Here is a 16,430-nt window from a genome sequence, read left to right as displayed (position 1 = left end):
CGCGATGGATCGCGACGCGTGGCTCGAGAAACGCAAATGCCGAGAGCGTGCTCACACGCGGCTCCGGTAACAAGATCCGCAGGCGTCGGTTTCTTCTTTTCTGCTGATCCTGCCACCGTGCCATGCAATATTTTAATTGCTGGAACGCGGAAGCGATACGCTTCTCGCCGGCTACACGCGCGTCCGCTCGCCTTCCTGGCCAGAGCCCTAATCGAACTCCAATTGGTCTAACCTTACTGGCCCCGCGCATCAAGTTGCCACTCGTGAAAATGCTCCACCAAACCAAACCATTTATTTCGTAGTTAGAAGCGTGTTCCGACAGACTAGCGCGAGTGGAATACGGTATACGCCTATCTTTTTCAAATAAACTCAAAATCATGTTAGTAATGTACGTAGGAATAAACTTTTGCACCTTTTTCGATAGCTTCGTCTCCTTATCACTGTGAGTCTTTCGTTCGCGTCGAATTCCAAAAAAATCCGCTCCTCCTCCTACGTTTCACTACTATTTTATTATATTTCTACTATTATAGTTCTACTAAGTAATAGAAACGCTTGATAGCTTGTCGATAGCAAGTTGGCGAATGAATGGATGCGAGTTTTGGCAGGTTGAGTGTTTCGCACTTCGCCAAAATCGACAAACTAAGTGAAGTGTACGACCGAGTAAAAAAACGTCTACTGTAGCGAATGCATTGGAAAAACACCTTAGGTTGTTTTTGCATTATGCTCTTGGCCGAGGCTAAATCGTTGGGAAACGATACCGTGTACCAAACAACGACCGAGCGTAATTAACATCGAAGTTAATGGAAAAATGAACGAGTGGAAGAAGTCTAATGGCTCTTTCATCCGAAATCGATGCAAATAATTACCGGGCCTACATCTGTTCTGCCGTGGTGCTCGCACGGAATGCCCGCGGGCCTTTTGCGGCATTCCCTGACAGTTATTCGAGGCCAACGATCGAGCAGCCAAGGAACGAGTCCGTGGACGTCGCGTTTCCACCAGGAGTTTCCCCTTACCCTCCTCCGGCCCGATTTCCACGAGCGTATTTGATGCCACCTCGATGGTATACCCTTTACTCTCTTTTCACACGATAACATGCTCCAGAATCTATAAATATAATTGATAAATGTCGATACAAAACACGCGACCGCGTGTCTCTTCAATTTCTTACGAAGCTTTCTCGCTGAACTTTCAAAGTACCTGTACGCTTAATTATTCCCGACAAAAGTAATTCGTACGTAAATGGCAAGCAAAAACAAGGGAAACTTTCTCTTAATCTGCACGACTTTGGTTGTAGATTGTTCAAAACCGTTCGAAAATTTGTCGGCTTTCACGGCTCCTTTCTCGAGCATTCGTCGCTGGAAAACCAGTTTCCTTGCAACGAGCATTCACGCGTCGCATCGCGTCGTCGGAAATACGCCGGTATTAAAATGCAGAACCGCCGCGTATTCCTGCTGCCGGCATCGGTAATAGTCGATAAAAGTCCTATATATCTTCGTAATACACGGCGTATCGAGAGCTGGCTGTATAACCCGACCGCGACCGCAACGCAAAATAGGAACAGCTCGAGGAAAACGCAACGAATGGTATTGCCCAGCAAATCTTCGATTCCACCTTGAATACTCCAACCATGGCCGCTATTTGCGCAACTGCGATAAAGAAAAAGACGATTTTCGAACTGCTTGATCGATATCGTATTACGTTCCCCTGAAATTCTTCGCGGAACACGGCTTGCGATCTGACGGAGTGCGATTTGCTTTTCTTTTCTTTGGTAATCATTTCCTGAGTATTCATTTTTTAAATTTTTGCTCTAAATTCCCTCGATTCTGCGCTATCACCGTTTCACCGGATGTCCTTACTTGGCAAACTGTGAAACTTCGTAAAAATATAGAAAGTTCATCTTCTCGTTTCTTTGAGTGTACATTTCATTTGATTTTTTATTATTATCGTTAATTATCTGACGGGTATTAGCTCCATAATACAATGGAGAGAAATAAATATAGAAATTACAAAAGTTCCGAAAGTCGTGTCACGCGTAAGACGTAAAGTGAAGCGGATATACGTAATTGTATGCAAAGATATATTACGTTATAACTAATTATACGTTGTATACAATAATCTGGCCTGGACTTTTTTTACGAGATGGTGGAAATTTTTTATAGTATATAATCAAAAGGAGAAACTGAAAAGTTTGAAAATTCTGGATAACAAAATTGACCTACGGTCGACTAAATACAAATTATCAGGTCATAAAATATCATTTAAGTAAAAGTGTAGTTTCATCGTGTAACCAGTTATGTTTCTGTGTGAATGGGATAAAAACATAAAAATAGGCCACTCAATCATTGTTCGCTAAAATATTCTGGACAGCTACGTTCAATGAAACCTGTTTACCTTACGTGTTTACCGTATTCGCGTAAATACGTCGATACTCAGCAGAGCTCAGACAAAAGTGTAATCAAGCAGAAATCTAAAACTGTTAATAATCCACTCAGCGACCAGAAATCCCGAAACTCGAACCATCTATACGAGTAACAATCTGTGAAAACCATAAACCAGGGAAACTTTAACCATAAACTGGTACCAGGAAAAAGGAAATCTTTTCAACTTGAAGTCGATTATTAAGTGGAAAGCCATCTGATTGACAAAGGTTAACCAAAGGTTAGAATAAGCCGACAGTACGATGATACAATCAGCCCTGTGTAAAATTAGAATGTTGTACGACGAGCTAGGTAAAAGCAGCGACGTCACGCGCCCTAACTGTACAACGACCGCTGTGTGACCGAGAGTCGGGCTTGCAAAGTAACCGAGCAAAACAGAATACCTCGTAAAAAACGGTTAGACGGTAGGGGACGTAAAATGGTAGCATTTCATACTGTCCAGTGTAACGTCGGGTTTAACGTACTTCGGTCTCGTCATAGAATAGGAAAAAGCAGCAAAAGCTGACGAGCTCGTGCGAGAGTGACGTTCGTCCGCGTGTTAGATTTCAGTAAGAGCGTCTCGCCAGCGTCCAGACTGATTTATCTACGTATGAGAAACCACCGTGGTTGTTGGTGTTACTTATCTGGAACGAGCCTGCGACAGAAACGCTCTCCTGTACCGGATGCGGCTTGCAGAGGCAACATGGTTCGCGACTGTAGCCCTGTACCAGTTTCCCGAACACCATCGATGCGAATCCGCGAACGTTCGTGGCGAGAAAACATGTCCTTCTTCTATGGAAGTGATTTCTCGCTAGCGATAGGTGTTCGCTTGTTAGAGTTAGACTATGGTTACAGTGGATACGTGTACTGATCAATGAAACATCTGAAAACTAAGATACATACTCATAAAGGTCTATATACATATCTGTCTGCATTGACACATTCGATTCACATTCAGAACACGCATCCACTGTATTGATAGAGCCTTGAAGCAGAGAAGAAATCCGCGAACAGAGGGGAAACTAGATCGGCTGCTGAAGGAACGAAAGATTCGGTAGACCATATGATCGATGTAGTAGTAATTGGTACACCGTTGCCGGTATTATGTCGGCACGAGGCTGTCGACGCAATTAACGAGTTGACGACATGTGACCATAAGAAGAATAGATATCCTAGAGGCTGTAGCAAGACATCAGGAGATGACGTTATACAATCAAGGATACGACAGTTGGCCGTTTTGAAACGAGCTAGTTAGCTGAACGCTCGAATAGCTGTACGACGAGCCGCGAGCAACGCACCGATGTCGAACTTCCTTGTCTATCTCTGACAATTTTTTGCCGACGCTATGTAACCACCCTCGTCCAAATACTAACCATACGCAACGCGTCGAACTTCGACGATATCGGCAAAAATCCGAGCCGAAAGTTCTTGCGCGAAAAATCGATGAACTGATAAAGCGGATGTGTTTTGCTGAGGTCGACGCTGTACCTGAGAGCCAGACTTACACCAAGTTCCTTTTTGTTACTTCTCAGCAGAACCAAAGGACAGCGATGGTCGTGCACTTTTTGTATAGATAATACAGGTATATGGAAAAGGAAAAAGGAAGAACAAGGCTGAAAGAAATAAAGAGAATAGCGAAATGGAGAAAGGAAGAGGGACGGAAGGCAGCCGAAAAAGCTCTCTTGGAAAAATTGAAATCCTTCGGTTTGCAAACGATCGCTGAAGCACCAAGGTGTCATATCGCGTACAATTGTGTGGACATTGACGCGCATGGGGACCGCTAACTTCGGATTCCGTAGAAAAACGGTCAGACGTGTTTATAACGCGCGCATGCAATCGCTCACGAGCGTGAAGCTCCGTGGGTTTTGTCGCGTTATGAAACACGGCGATCTTCTTGCAACCCCGATAAATTATCGTAAATGAGCATAACGCGGGCACCTGTCGCGCCTTAGCCCGGACAAATGTACCATCACGCGACTAGTTTTTCGTCGTGGACGAATTCCACGAGTTTAGGAAATTCTGGACGTAACATACTACCGAAAACGTATACGATCTCTCGCAACGCGAGCTTCTATATATCTCAGTCTTTAGGTACTCCGTTTTCCGGTTACGGATCGCGAGCAGCAGATAAACGGTGTTTGGTTTTTCCAGCGACAAGTCGTGTATGTAATTCATCGACGGTAGAAACCTTCTGCTCGAGTCGACGCGTTTTAAGAACCGTAAAACGTTGGGAACATCTGCACGAGGTATACTCGCTGAAAGCTCCGCTCTCAAAAACACCTTAGCTATAGGTTTCGCATTTAACTCGGAAGTCTGAAAAAAAAAACTCAAACTTCTGGGTTATAGGATGTGAGCGACGCTATCCGAAGAACTGATTTATGTGACAACAGCGTACGCTGTGGCCGTGTCTCATCTAACGCGAACGTATGCACGGCTATTCCTGTCTTTATATTTGCGTCACTAATTCGTGTTTCGTAGATTCGCATGCTCACGGATATCGTAAAATCGAAGCGCAATTAGACGTAATAGATAGTGGCTAGAGGAGAAACGGCATTTCTTAGCCGGCGTTTTCTCGTCAAGCGATCTCCTCGTCGAGTTCTAGCGTTCACTTGTATAAAACATCAGAGATAAGGAAAACCGCGTAATATACTCGAGTATTTATCAAGATACGTTCGAGTAATCGAGTGCTTAATCATTCTCGGCGGTGTCGATTTCGTTGACTAACCCCTGGCCGAAACAATAACAACGTCGTATCGTAAAAAACAGTGACAGAGTGGTAACTGCAACGATAACGGTATGATCGAATTTTTTCGATAGCGTAATGGTCCAAAGCTAGACTGGAGGTTGGGTTTACGCAGCGTGTTGATTAACTCTGAATCCAAGTAATTGCGCGACACAGGAATGCCATAAAACGACACCGTCCATAATTGAAAGGCTAAATCGAACGATCGTTACGATCCACGCGGTGAGTAAAAAATACCATAAACGTATCCACAATCACGCGTAACAAATAGGAAAAAATATTTTAACTGAATAACGGAGAACAACGAACGTGTATGCGGTTCGTGGTTACCAAGAGTTATCGGTTCTCGTAAAAAATCCATGTCAACGTCCATGATGCATCGAGTATCGGTATCGTGATACTGGAAAATAGTATTAGATCTATTTTAGGAAACAAGAGACTGCATGAACTATAATAAATTCGTTGAACTGATCCAACGATCTAACTAATCACGCGGAACCAATACGCTGTTTAAACAATCGCAAAAATATCACTTCGACGCTAGAAACTTTCCCTGCGATAAAACAGATCCGATTTGACGGGAGAAAAACCCTGGCGAAGTTATCCACTTTCCGGCTCAACGACAAGTCGGTGGATTTAATTTAACCACTTAGCTGCCAGTTGCGCCGCAGGTAGAGTCGATCCCCCGCCGGAATTCCTGTCGAAGACAACGGCTTCGACAACGGCCCAGAACGAACGCTGGAATGCGGGAAATTCGCGGCCCAGAGGCGACCACTGGTAAGTCGTTTCTCCATCGATGCTTAGAAACGAGGGGAAACGTCGCCGCACGGGTTTCCCGCGGCAATATCGTGCGTGTTTATGGAATCGCGATGTCGAGGATGCAACGTGGCTGGCAGCCCCATCGATGCTCTGTGGTTATCGAAATTGTGAATGAAAATTCCTTCGAAGGTATTTCCAGCGAAGCGTTCACATCGAACGTATATATATTATCGGAGGTGTCTTGAAACGTTCCGGTATGGTGCGCGTACATAGGTACGTACCATATCTTCTACATTTTCACTAATGAAAATTTTTCACTACCCTTGTCGCTTCCCTCGTAAAGAAACTCGCTTTCGTGCTCGTAGCTATCCAATTTTCCTACCGAGCATACTGTCATAACTAGATTCAAACCGGTGTCTATCTCTCCTTTCGTATAACTTGCCCTTAGTTGAGCCAACGAGAATCTAGTTCAGAGATTTAATCGTACGAGTTAAAACCTGGCCCCCAAAAGATTAACGAGCGTGCTCCAAATAACGCGCATGTACATCTTCAAAGTCCAGATCAGGCCTCGTCAGAACCATCTTCAACGAACCTTCGTATCCGAGATACCACACCGATAATACGAATGGAAGGACGAGGCTCCGCGCGTCCTCGTTTCAAGACGAGGCAAGACGATACGTAACCGCGCGAAAGAGAGTGGCGGATCGATGGATGGGTCGAGGCGAGACACGCGCTAATCGCGAATACCGTTTGGTTTCGAGAGCGACCGGAGTCACAGGATCGGCTAACAATGAGGACGGTACGTTGACGGCCGATAATTAACTGAGAAACCGGGCGAAAGTCGGGAAAGCGCATAACGATTCATCTTACGTGTTCAACAGGTATCCAGATAAATTCCAGCGAGGAGAACCCTCGAGGTATGTTTACTCCGGCAGGCTAGCAGGAAATGTTCGGATGCCTGCTGCGTCGTTGCGTTCTTCGGAGCCGCTTGTACCAGCGTTACGTATCGCGATTGTTATGCTGCTTACGCCGGGATTCCAGCGCCACTGATGTTCCCTTCAAAGAAATTCCCGGATAATAAGGATTATCTCCGAAGATTGTACGTCACTTCGCCGAGCGTACGATGTATTAATTATCGTTCGACCAGGCGCCTGCTCGAGCTCCTTTCTGTAGTTGCCGGATTCGTAGAAATACCTTTCAAAATTGATTATGCCTTCTCGAAGTTTCGCCCAAGATTTTTAACTTTGACGACAGAATGCACAATTGGCGTTTAAATAAAAAAAAATCAAACGACCTATTTTTCGTTAAAATCTAAACGTAGTGCTACTTGTGCATCTTAGTTTAAAGTCCATTAATCTATTGGAAACTTGGTTTCTCAACGAAGATAACAGAATCACGCGACTGCGTGACTTTTTCCAGCTCGTGCGCTCACCTGGCAGGCGCGACGAGATCTGTTACGTCAGGGCACGACGTTCAGGCCGCAGGTCGTGAACCCCGCGAGAGATGACGGAAATAACCGACCTAACTCTCTTAGCACCGCGAAACTAACTCGAGAGATGTACCCGTGATACTATCTTTACTCTTTTTCCCCCACTGGTTGACGAGTCGACGAACACTGTTAAGTCCCATTCACACGAACCCACGGGTAAGGAAAAAATCACTGTCGCGGCTGCGAATTGCTCCAACTGGCTTGGCCGCTCGAGGAAAACCGTTCTCAGCTGGAGTCTCCGATTAGAACAGGATTTACTCGTTCATTTTGCGATGGTCGTTAAAAAACGCGCGACAAGTAGCAAACAAGACAGAAGGAAAATAATTATAGACTCCAGTGGTTACAGAATAATCGTCCTTTTCTATAAATACTCTCGCAATATTGGTATATCAATCTCTGTTGAGAAGAGAATTTACTCTCGAACGCGAATAAATGCAGAAAGTATTGCTACGATGAGATTTAACTTTCACCCAAGTATGCAACTTAATAGCCAGCGCCTATCTTTTCTCTACTTTTCCTATTTACAACGAGGGTTTGGCTAGCGAGCCTAATATCAAAAGCATAGTTAAAGCTAATAGTCGAGTCACTCGAGCAGTTGGCCATCTGTCACCCCTTGAGAGGCGGTATCGGCCAGCTGGGCTGCTTCTGGATGTCGGTCATTGGGGCCGGTGTGAGCAACGCTTTTCGACGTTTGTCTCGTCTATGTTTATGCCATGTCGTCTTCTGGCGTCGAACCGGATTTATCCGGCGCTCTCGGTGCACCGGCTACTATACTCGTGACACCTTACTCGACTTGACAGAGTGACTTTTCCGAAGATAAATATAGCGGCCGCTCTCGGTACACTCACGCCGTTCGGCAGTCGATGCCAGGCTACGCGAAAGGACGACAGCATTGGCCAGGGTGAAGGGGAATTCTGGATCCTGGATAGGTGGGACCATTTAACAGATTTATTATAGCTTCGATATCTTTGTACCTTATTCGTACATCTTACGTAAAATGGCCTGCAACATTGCAAATTTTTAAAAGGTTCGGTAGCTGATACGATAGCAACTGTCAAGACGTTATATTTGTTCTCGTTATTTGTCCACGTTGATAATACGTACAATATACGTACGTACGTACGTGGAAAGACAATGAAAACGGCTAATCGAGTCGATACGAGTCGAACGGCGTGGAATTTCTATTTTTGGATTATGAGATTAAATCTACAGACACGATCTGTATCTACGAAAATCGCTGGATCTCCCTTTTATCTCGTTTAATTAAGAAACATTAATCGCCGTCTGATTTAACGCGCGAGCAGTTGCGAGCTTGAAACAGTCTCTCTCTCCAGCCTCTCTTATCTCTTTATCCACCGTCTGAGCGCAGCTGCATTCCTGCACGGTGACACAGAATTTCTCAGCGCATTCCGGCCGCGCGGAATCGCGGCCCTTTCTCGTGGCGGAGAACGCGAGCTTGCTCACGCTGTGGCTATTTTTCGCGCGCTCGCAGCCTGTGCATTCTGTCCCGAGCCGCCTCGATTCGAACACACAGATCGATCGAAACAATATTGAAATCGAGCGCTGGCGTAAAAACATTAAAGCCGATAGAGAAAAGGAAAAATACCAAATAAGAAGAGAAAAGGAGATAAGGAGGAAACTGTGTATAATTCACGACCACCCGTAGGACACGTCGAGGCTACCACAGATTCGATACGATGCACCGTGACGCCGTGGCCATTTTTTAGCGGTCCACTCTCCGAATGGCGCGAAATTGCTAATTAATCCCGTCGACTTTGTTGCATCCAGAAAGAATCGATTTTGCTGTGTAACGCAGCAATTTCAGGCCGCATTAAACGTGCCTTGTGTGTGAATGATGCAGAATGTTGATTAAACCGAGTTGCTGTCTCACTGCTTTCGCGACAAGCTACGACACCCACCCTGGCCACGTTGGTTCGCCTACTAAAGCGCGTAACTCTTGGCGATAATACTTTCAGCCCACAAGGTTTCCCTCCGACTTCCGTCTCGGTACGGCGATCGAATTCTTCGTCGATTAAAAGTTTTTGATCGAAACGAAACGTGTGCTACAAAGCTGAAAAAGCAACCAGACGCTGTCTGTCAGCGTTGATCCACGCGATAACACGGTCAAAGTGGCGTTTGGTCGATATCATACCGTGTGATTATGCGTTTTAAATCGTTTCTCTGCTTTCAGTTTTGGACTACCTTCTGTCAATCTTACGCGAAAACATTTTTGCTAAGGCTGAACGCCACGATCGAAAGATAAAGTTAGACAGTTGCTTGGGACAAGAACGTCCAGCGTGCCAAAAAGAACGCAGCTCGTAATGCCGCGGTAATAAGGCGCTTAGTCGATGCGCGTTGCCACGAATTTGACGTATTTTTATCGATACACGTTGAATCGTGACGTTGAACAAATGTGATGGGCGCATTCAATATTTATCGAAGGGCTTACCATCCGGATATTTTTTGCGTTTCATTATCACGGAAATCATATCGCTGTAGTGACCGGGATGATACCTAGCGATAAGAATGTTCATGCAGCTTGCTGTTCCCCTTGAACCATTAGTTGCTCGTCGCGTTCGTACCTTGCGACTTCACGAGCCGCGCAACAACCTTGGCAGCTACCAAAAATTTGCATCTCTTCGTACGCTCCCCGCGTTCCCTCCGATAAGTCGACATATAGCCGCGTAAAACGAATCGACGCTGCTCGTAGGCCAATAAACAATCTAGTACTTGTCTGTGCCAGGCACCAACCAACAATCCAAGAACGATCGAGCGCAATCTACTCGAAATTTCGCTCGACGCGTGTACGAGTATAATTTCACGTGGAATTTTCGTGATCATTGCGGGCGAATGTCGTAATTCGCAGAAAGATACGTCAATAGTATCGTCAATGGACGACGCGCGGCTGTGTAATCGGAAGCATCCGCCCACAGTAAAATCTGACGTGCATCAAAGTATGGTAGCCGTCGCCGATAATAATTTTCACGGGCGGATCTGTAGCCGAACGTAATGCGTTGACGTATTTGCATCCGTGACGATCGGTGTCGTCACAAAATACGTCGCAACGATCGCGACATAAATGAGACGAGATGGTGTGCGTGTGAAACGAAACGCATATACGCGATCGCGGCCACCGGCATAGCTGCAGTTCGTTCGCCTACGAGTGGTCGTATCACACGCTCGTAAACATTTATAGAGCTGGTTGGTTTCTCTTCTCCTTCTCCTTCGATTCTCCGTTTATTTTCTACGCTGGACGCTCTCATTGTCGCGCAAAACGGCTACTTTGTGAGCGCACGTTGAACGTTCACGGGGGCGAAGACCGATCGCCGTTATCATTCGCTCGTTCGCGGTGAACTTAATTTCTGTTCCCATTTGTCGTTACGTCGCGAGACCTTCGACAGTCACTGCTCCGCCCGGGGGGGAAATAATTCCTTGACGCGTATCGAATCACCTGAGAATTATGAGTCGAATAAAAGGGAAAGAATAAAGTCGTTTATGACCACCGCGATAATGACGCCGTTCATTGTGACGTAGGCTTCCAGTTGAAATGTCGCGTGTATATTTAATTCCGGGGATGTACTACGAAGTCAGTCTTTTTCCTCCCGCTACGATCGCGGAAACAATTTTTGGCAAATCCGGCTGCCGGTTAAGACAAAGACTCTTGCCTGTGTCGCGGTAATTTGTCGCAGTGTTGGAAACTTCTCTATACTTTGTAAATCGGACACTGGGTAGTCGCCAACTCTTCTCCCGGTGTATCGTAATTACAGAGTTTTGAACCACTTTCGCGACAAAACGTCGAGCGGAGCAACGAGCTCTTTCTCTCTTCGCGTTTAGTCTTTGCGAACAAGCGAATTTACGGTGACTCGTGTCGTTCATGGCAATTTACATAGTGTAGGACAAAGTGTACGATGTGACGAGAATCGAGGTGTCGTCCTCGAGGAAAGATCAACGATCAACGTCAAAAGGACTCGCGGTATCCACGACCCTGAAACGATGTCCTGCAGAAAACAACATAGCGTAACTTCGCATTTCTTAAGGATAACCAGAAGACTGATCTCGGTAAGCGAGCATTTTTCAAAATTCTATGCGAGAGAATGAAATTTTAAGAAGCTTCCTGTATAAAATCCGGAGATCCTTTCTAGAATTTTCGGCGGCACCTCAACCGATTTACCCAACGACCCAACTTCGAAACGGACAATTGATTCATTTTTATTGCCCTCTTCGAACATTTCCTCTGTTTGTTCGCGTTCCTTGGCATGACATAGCGAAGGAACGCAGATATACATACGTCCATATATGTATCCTCTTTCTCGACCGTTGGCAATTGGCCGAGTTACTAATGTACATCGGCAAACGAATGACGCGTGTCTTTTCTTCGCGTGATGCTGCGCCAATGACGCAACACTCGCATATAATCCTAACATGCGAAACAATGAGAAAGATTCAGGCTGTGCAGTCTAAACAATCCGCCTGCAACTTTGTATTTAATCCGCTCTGTTTAACTGTTTTTTCACAGCAATAGAAAGCCCGTTCAATATCTTGAAGATAACATCGTGAAATTCATAGTTCAACTTTTCTACTGCGACGATAGTTAGTAGATTAGAAGATAGGCTTTGCGTTAGTGCAGCAATGTTGATACGAAGGGACGTCGAACTGAATTAGCCGGTTTACTTTATCACGAGCCATCGGATTAACCTTCAACTGGTGCAAATGAAGTTAATTCGATCGTGCGTAGCACGTGATTGTACTGAAATCTAAAGCGTCGATACGATGATAAACAATAAAACACGACAAGCAAAACTTCACTGCCGTTAATCTCGAAGATACGATATTTCTTGAAAGTTCGATAAAACAACAGGGTAACGGAAACACCTGAAATGTATATATTTTGCCTATTGCCCTGCTGTACTCTAGAATTACGGTTAAGTCAAAGCCACGTTGTTTGCTATCGGTCACAAAATCTAAGTGTCTTACTATCTTTACTACTTACTTTATTCCGGTAACCTTTATCTATTTAACCAACGCATTATCAGCAAACAAATATCGTTGATAATCGCTGTTAGTTATTCGTGGAATCGTCGTGTGGCTCCGGTGGATTTAACGCTTAATCGATTCTCGAGGATATACGTGGCGCCCAAAGTCGTTTGTGAGCAACTCCGAAACCGGTAACACACGGACGATCTCTTCCTCTTTTGTCATTGGCACACGGCCCGATGCGTGATATACAACGTAGCCGAATAAATCAGCCGCGTGTCGTTTCTTCACGTGACGAGCTGCCACGTGACGTCACGGCTAACGTAGGCAAGTATATTCTGACGAGCAATGGTAATCGGCAGCAAGTCTCGCAAATATAGACACACCAGATCCATTCTCGAATTTCGGTCCCGTGACGCAGCGACGCGACGTTACACGAGCCAGACGTTACGTTGATCGATTCGCAGCTTTTACGATTACCCTGCCATTTCACGTATTCCCTCCATTTAACCTTCCGCGGATGCGTTGTTTTTCCGATCGAAGGAAACGCGACACAAGCGACGATCGTCTCAACGATGACCACCAGCCGCGGATTTTATTAGGCGCCGCTTAATTTCCCATGATAATCGCCGATCGTACAGCTATCCGGCTGACAATTACGACGATCTTGGTGTTTCAAGGCCAACGAGATGACGGTTATTAAGAATATGCGTTGACAGCGCTTCTAATTGCTGGAAATCGTCGTCTATCTGTGCGAACAATATAATTACCGATGTTTATTAGGCATTTTGAATACGTAAGTGCTTTAAGAAAATACGTATAATTATACGAGATCGTAGTCGAGATCTTCGTCCTAATTCTTTTTTCTGATATCAAAGAATGGCGCCGCCCGGTAAAGAAAAGTAATAATAATAATGTAGTTTTGCGAGAAGGGAGTCGTTCGATGAATTATTGCGTCTTTGAAGAGTGGTCATTCGACTCATCGTTGCGTCGTCAACGTAAACTACGGCTCGCGCGATATCGTTGATCGATCGACGATTACGCCGAACACAGCAATACGCCGTTAATCGTCCCAGCGATCGAGAAAAACACTAACAGCAATGTTACACAAGGAAGACTCTTAATCGCGAAATTAAGATGTTAGATTATGTAACGGCACGCGAAAAAACCTCGGTACGTTTTGGTTGCGTCTATCGCATGATTGATACAAATCTGACACTCTTGACGAGTAAAATTATTCGTAGAATTCGGTCGATGCAGGTCGGTTATTTAAATCGCTCGAAATTTAAGTTTTTAATTTAAGTGTCCAATGAACGTTACGACAGTATGCTACAAACAAATTCAAACAGAGATACCATATAGTAGTAGGTTTTACGTAGGTTCATTGTGTTGAATGGCATTATTCAACTCGTCATTTACGTAAACATCGTAGACAATTATTTACCAGACGTCATTCAAAGTAAGTACACAGTTTCCAGCGGGTTACGTCGTTGATGGAACGCTCGGAATTGTTTCACTTTCATTCGGTCCGATTACGTCCACGGTCGAGGCTACACGTGTGCGCGTTCATTTGGAAATTAACAAAAAGTCGCGACGTCTCGCAGGTGTGAATGCGCGCAGCTGTGTTTTCAGGTGGATTTGCTAGCCACTCGTAACACCAACGCGCAAGAACGTTTTATCATTCGCGAATTGCTTGGCGATTAGACTTATTTTCTTAAATCTATACCCTGATAGCATCGATCTCGAAGCAAAGAATTCGAGCTTGTTTTGCAAACGTCATGTAAAACGTACTCGGACACGCGATTACTATCGTAATTATACATCGAGTATATTACGAACGATCATTCACGGCGCATGAAGGATATACGCAGCTCGAAAATTATGTAACTGTAATTGTACGAAACGTGAACAGATACGCATTCGCGGTTCTTGAATTAGGTACCTACCGGCTGGTTTGCAGATCTTTTTAGAAATTAGGTCAAGCTTGATCGAATATACTTTGAGAAATTTTGTGTCGTCCATCAGCACAAATTTTTGCTACAGAATAACGTGTTGCGAGATCGTCAAAATTCAATTGACTGGAAATTTTCTGTGCATCCCTGTTTCGTACACGAGGACAAAATTTTCGGATCTATCGTGAAATAATAGCAAATATCAGTCGTAACGTCGTTCCACATTTTCCGCTCACCTCTCCTCGTGAAAAGGATGCATAATTCATCCAGGATCGCGATGTGGCCCGCTAAATTCATAGTAAGAGTATGCGTAGGCGGTATAAAGACGATTCGTAAGTTTACTCGAGGTTACCAAACGTTTGCGCCAAGCAAACGTCGTGAATAGGCGCCGGAAAGCTTTCTCCATCCCCTCGACGTTCAAACATCTACCCCCGCGCGTCCACTGCACGTGTGTCCGCTCCTACTTGCGAGCATTAAGCGTACGATACGCGTGCATGGTGCGCGTAATTTATGCTAGATATTGCCGTAAAGCGGAGAACACGAGCCGTTCCCATACGATATCGGAAAACAAGCGAAAGAACGAACATTTGTTTCCTGAATTATCGAACTAGCTCGCCCATGAATTTCCACTTCCGTGTTGCGTTCGTTACGTGTCGTCGTACACCAACTAGCTTAGCGAAAGCTTCTTGATAACTGTTCGTCGGTTAATTCCTAATTACAAACTGTTGTAAAATTATAGATAACGCTCGTTGTATTTATCGTTGTATGGCTGTTATTATACCGTGTCATCGGATCGGCAAAGGGCATCGCAACGAGCACGTCTTTATTTTCACGATCGACTCGTGTGACTGACACGAGAAAGGCAGAAACAGAAGTAGAAACGACACGGTCTATTTTCATCGCGAACGTAACGAGACAGGACGTGCAGGAGCGCCGAGAAAAGACACGATCGCGACTCGTCGCTCGAAGAGGAAAATCGGTTCCAAAAATAATCCACGGTGAACCGGTCGAGACTGTGTAAATTCCAGGGCAGAGGAAAAGAGACGGGGCGTTAGGGGTGTTTGAAAAGGTTGCACGCGCTGTTTGTCTATTTTTCAGCGATTCGACTTTATTATACGGGACGTCCACGTGGTTACACACGATCACGGACACTCGAGAATAACAAAGCGGTCCGCTTTTGTTCTATTTCCAATGGCTTCCATTTGACGAACTAAATATAGTCAGCGCGCCACCGTTTTTCGTGCATCTGGATTAATTTACATCGTTGTTGCCGCTTTTAATAGAGGCCCTGTGTTTCGTCCGTCTTCCGCGACCATCTTCTCGTCGTAGGATAATTAAGGAACAATTCCACGCTGCCAAGTGACTTGTCCACTCGTCTAAATTTAACCGAAACTGTCGATACGCTCGGTGTTTTCCTCGTGGCGTTTTTAAATGGGACACGAATCGAGGATAAGCGGCAAATGTTAAATCGTCTTGCTCGAGAAATCAGAATGGCTTGTCCGTTACGTGGAACGTTAGATATATCTATACAATAATGGTTGTGCCGCGTCAATAAGTTTACCAGGCTTGGAATAATAAAATCAGAAACGAACCCCTATCGTGAAATTTCACGCAGACCACTTTGCAGACCTGCAGAGAAAGATTCGATCGTATTAGTATTTTGCATAGGCACGGTTCACGAGGCGAGACAAGGTAGTCTCGAGGCGACCATTGTCTCGACCTGTCGTATATCACGTTGCTCCTAAATACTGACCAATCCCTTCTATCGACGTTTGCGAGAGAATTCCGCGGCTCGAATCGTTGGAGCGTACTATGCGATCGACGGCGAAAAAGCTTTGGTATCTCGGGCCATGGCAAAGGCTCGCGATACACGCGCTCCTCGAGTGTCCGTTATCCGACGGCCATTTAGTCGGCTGGCAATAGGAGGCCCGCGCGTTTCGCATCGAAATAAATTTATAGGGGGCGTGCGCTAGAGAGAGCGAACAACTTCCAGGAACGAAAGGTCGATCGATCGTGGCAAGTGAACTTCCGTGATACTATCGACGTGTATTTATACGTGGGCGCGTTCGACGTGGACTCACCCTTGGATTACGATA

General features: G+C 45.2%; 1 protein-coding gene across 5 annotated transcripts in view; it reads left to right on the top strand.

Moving 5' to 3' along the window:
- LOC100742861 (3-phosphoinositide-dependent protein kinase 1) overlaps nt 1-16,430 on the top strand; it is a 424,087-nt gene that overhangs the window by 379,993 nt on the left and 27,664 nt on the right. The window contains exon 1 of one of the 5 annotated variants that reach the window (XM_024365544.2): nt 10,700-11,467. The exons of the other annotated variants lie outside the window; for them this stretch is intronic. Coding sequence (XP_024221312.1) covers nt 11,402-11,467 — 66 coding nt within the window. The 5' untranslated portion in view covers nt 10,700-11,401. Of the gene's footprint in view, nt 1-10,699; nt 11,468-16,430 lie in introns of those variants that run through there. 5 annotated transcript variants of the gene reach the window in all.

Source organism: Bombus impatiens, unplaced genomic scaffold, assembly GCF_000188095.3.
Source record: "Bombus impatiens unplaced genomic scaffold, BIMP_2.2 scf_0136, whole genome shotgun sequence".
Taxonomy (NCBI): Eukaryota; Metazoa; Arthropoda; class Insecta; order Hymenoptera; family Apidae; genus Bombus; species Bombus impatiens.
Note: the sequence above shows the minus strand (reverse complement) of the source record. Positions and strands in the feature narration are given on the sequence as shown.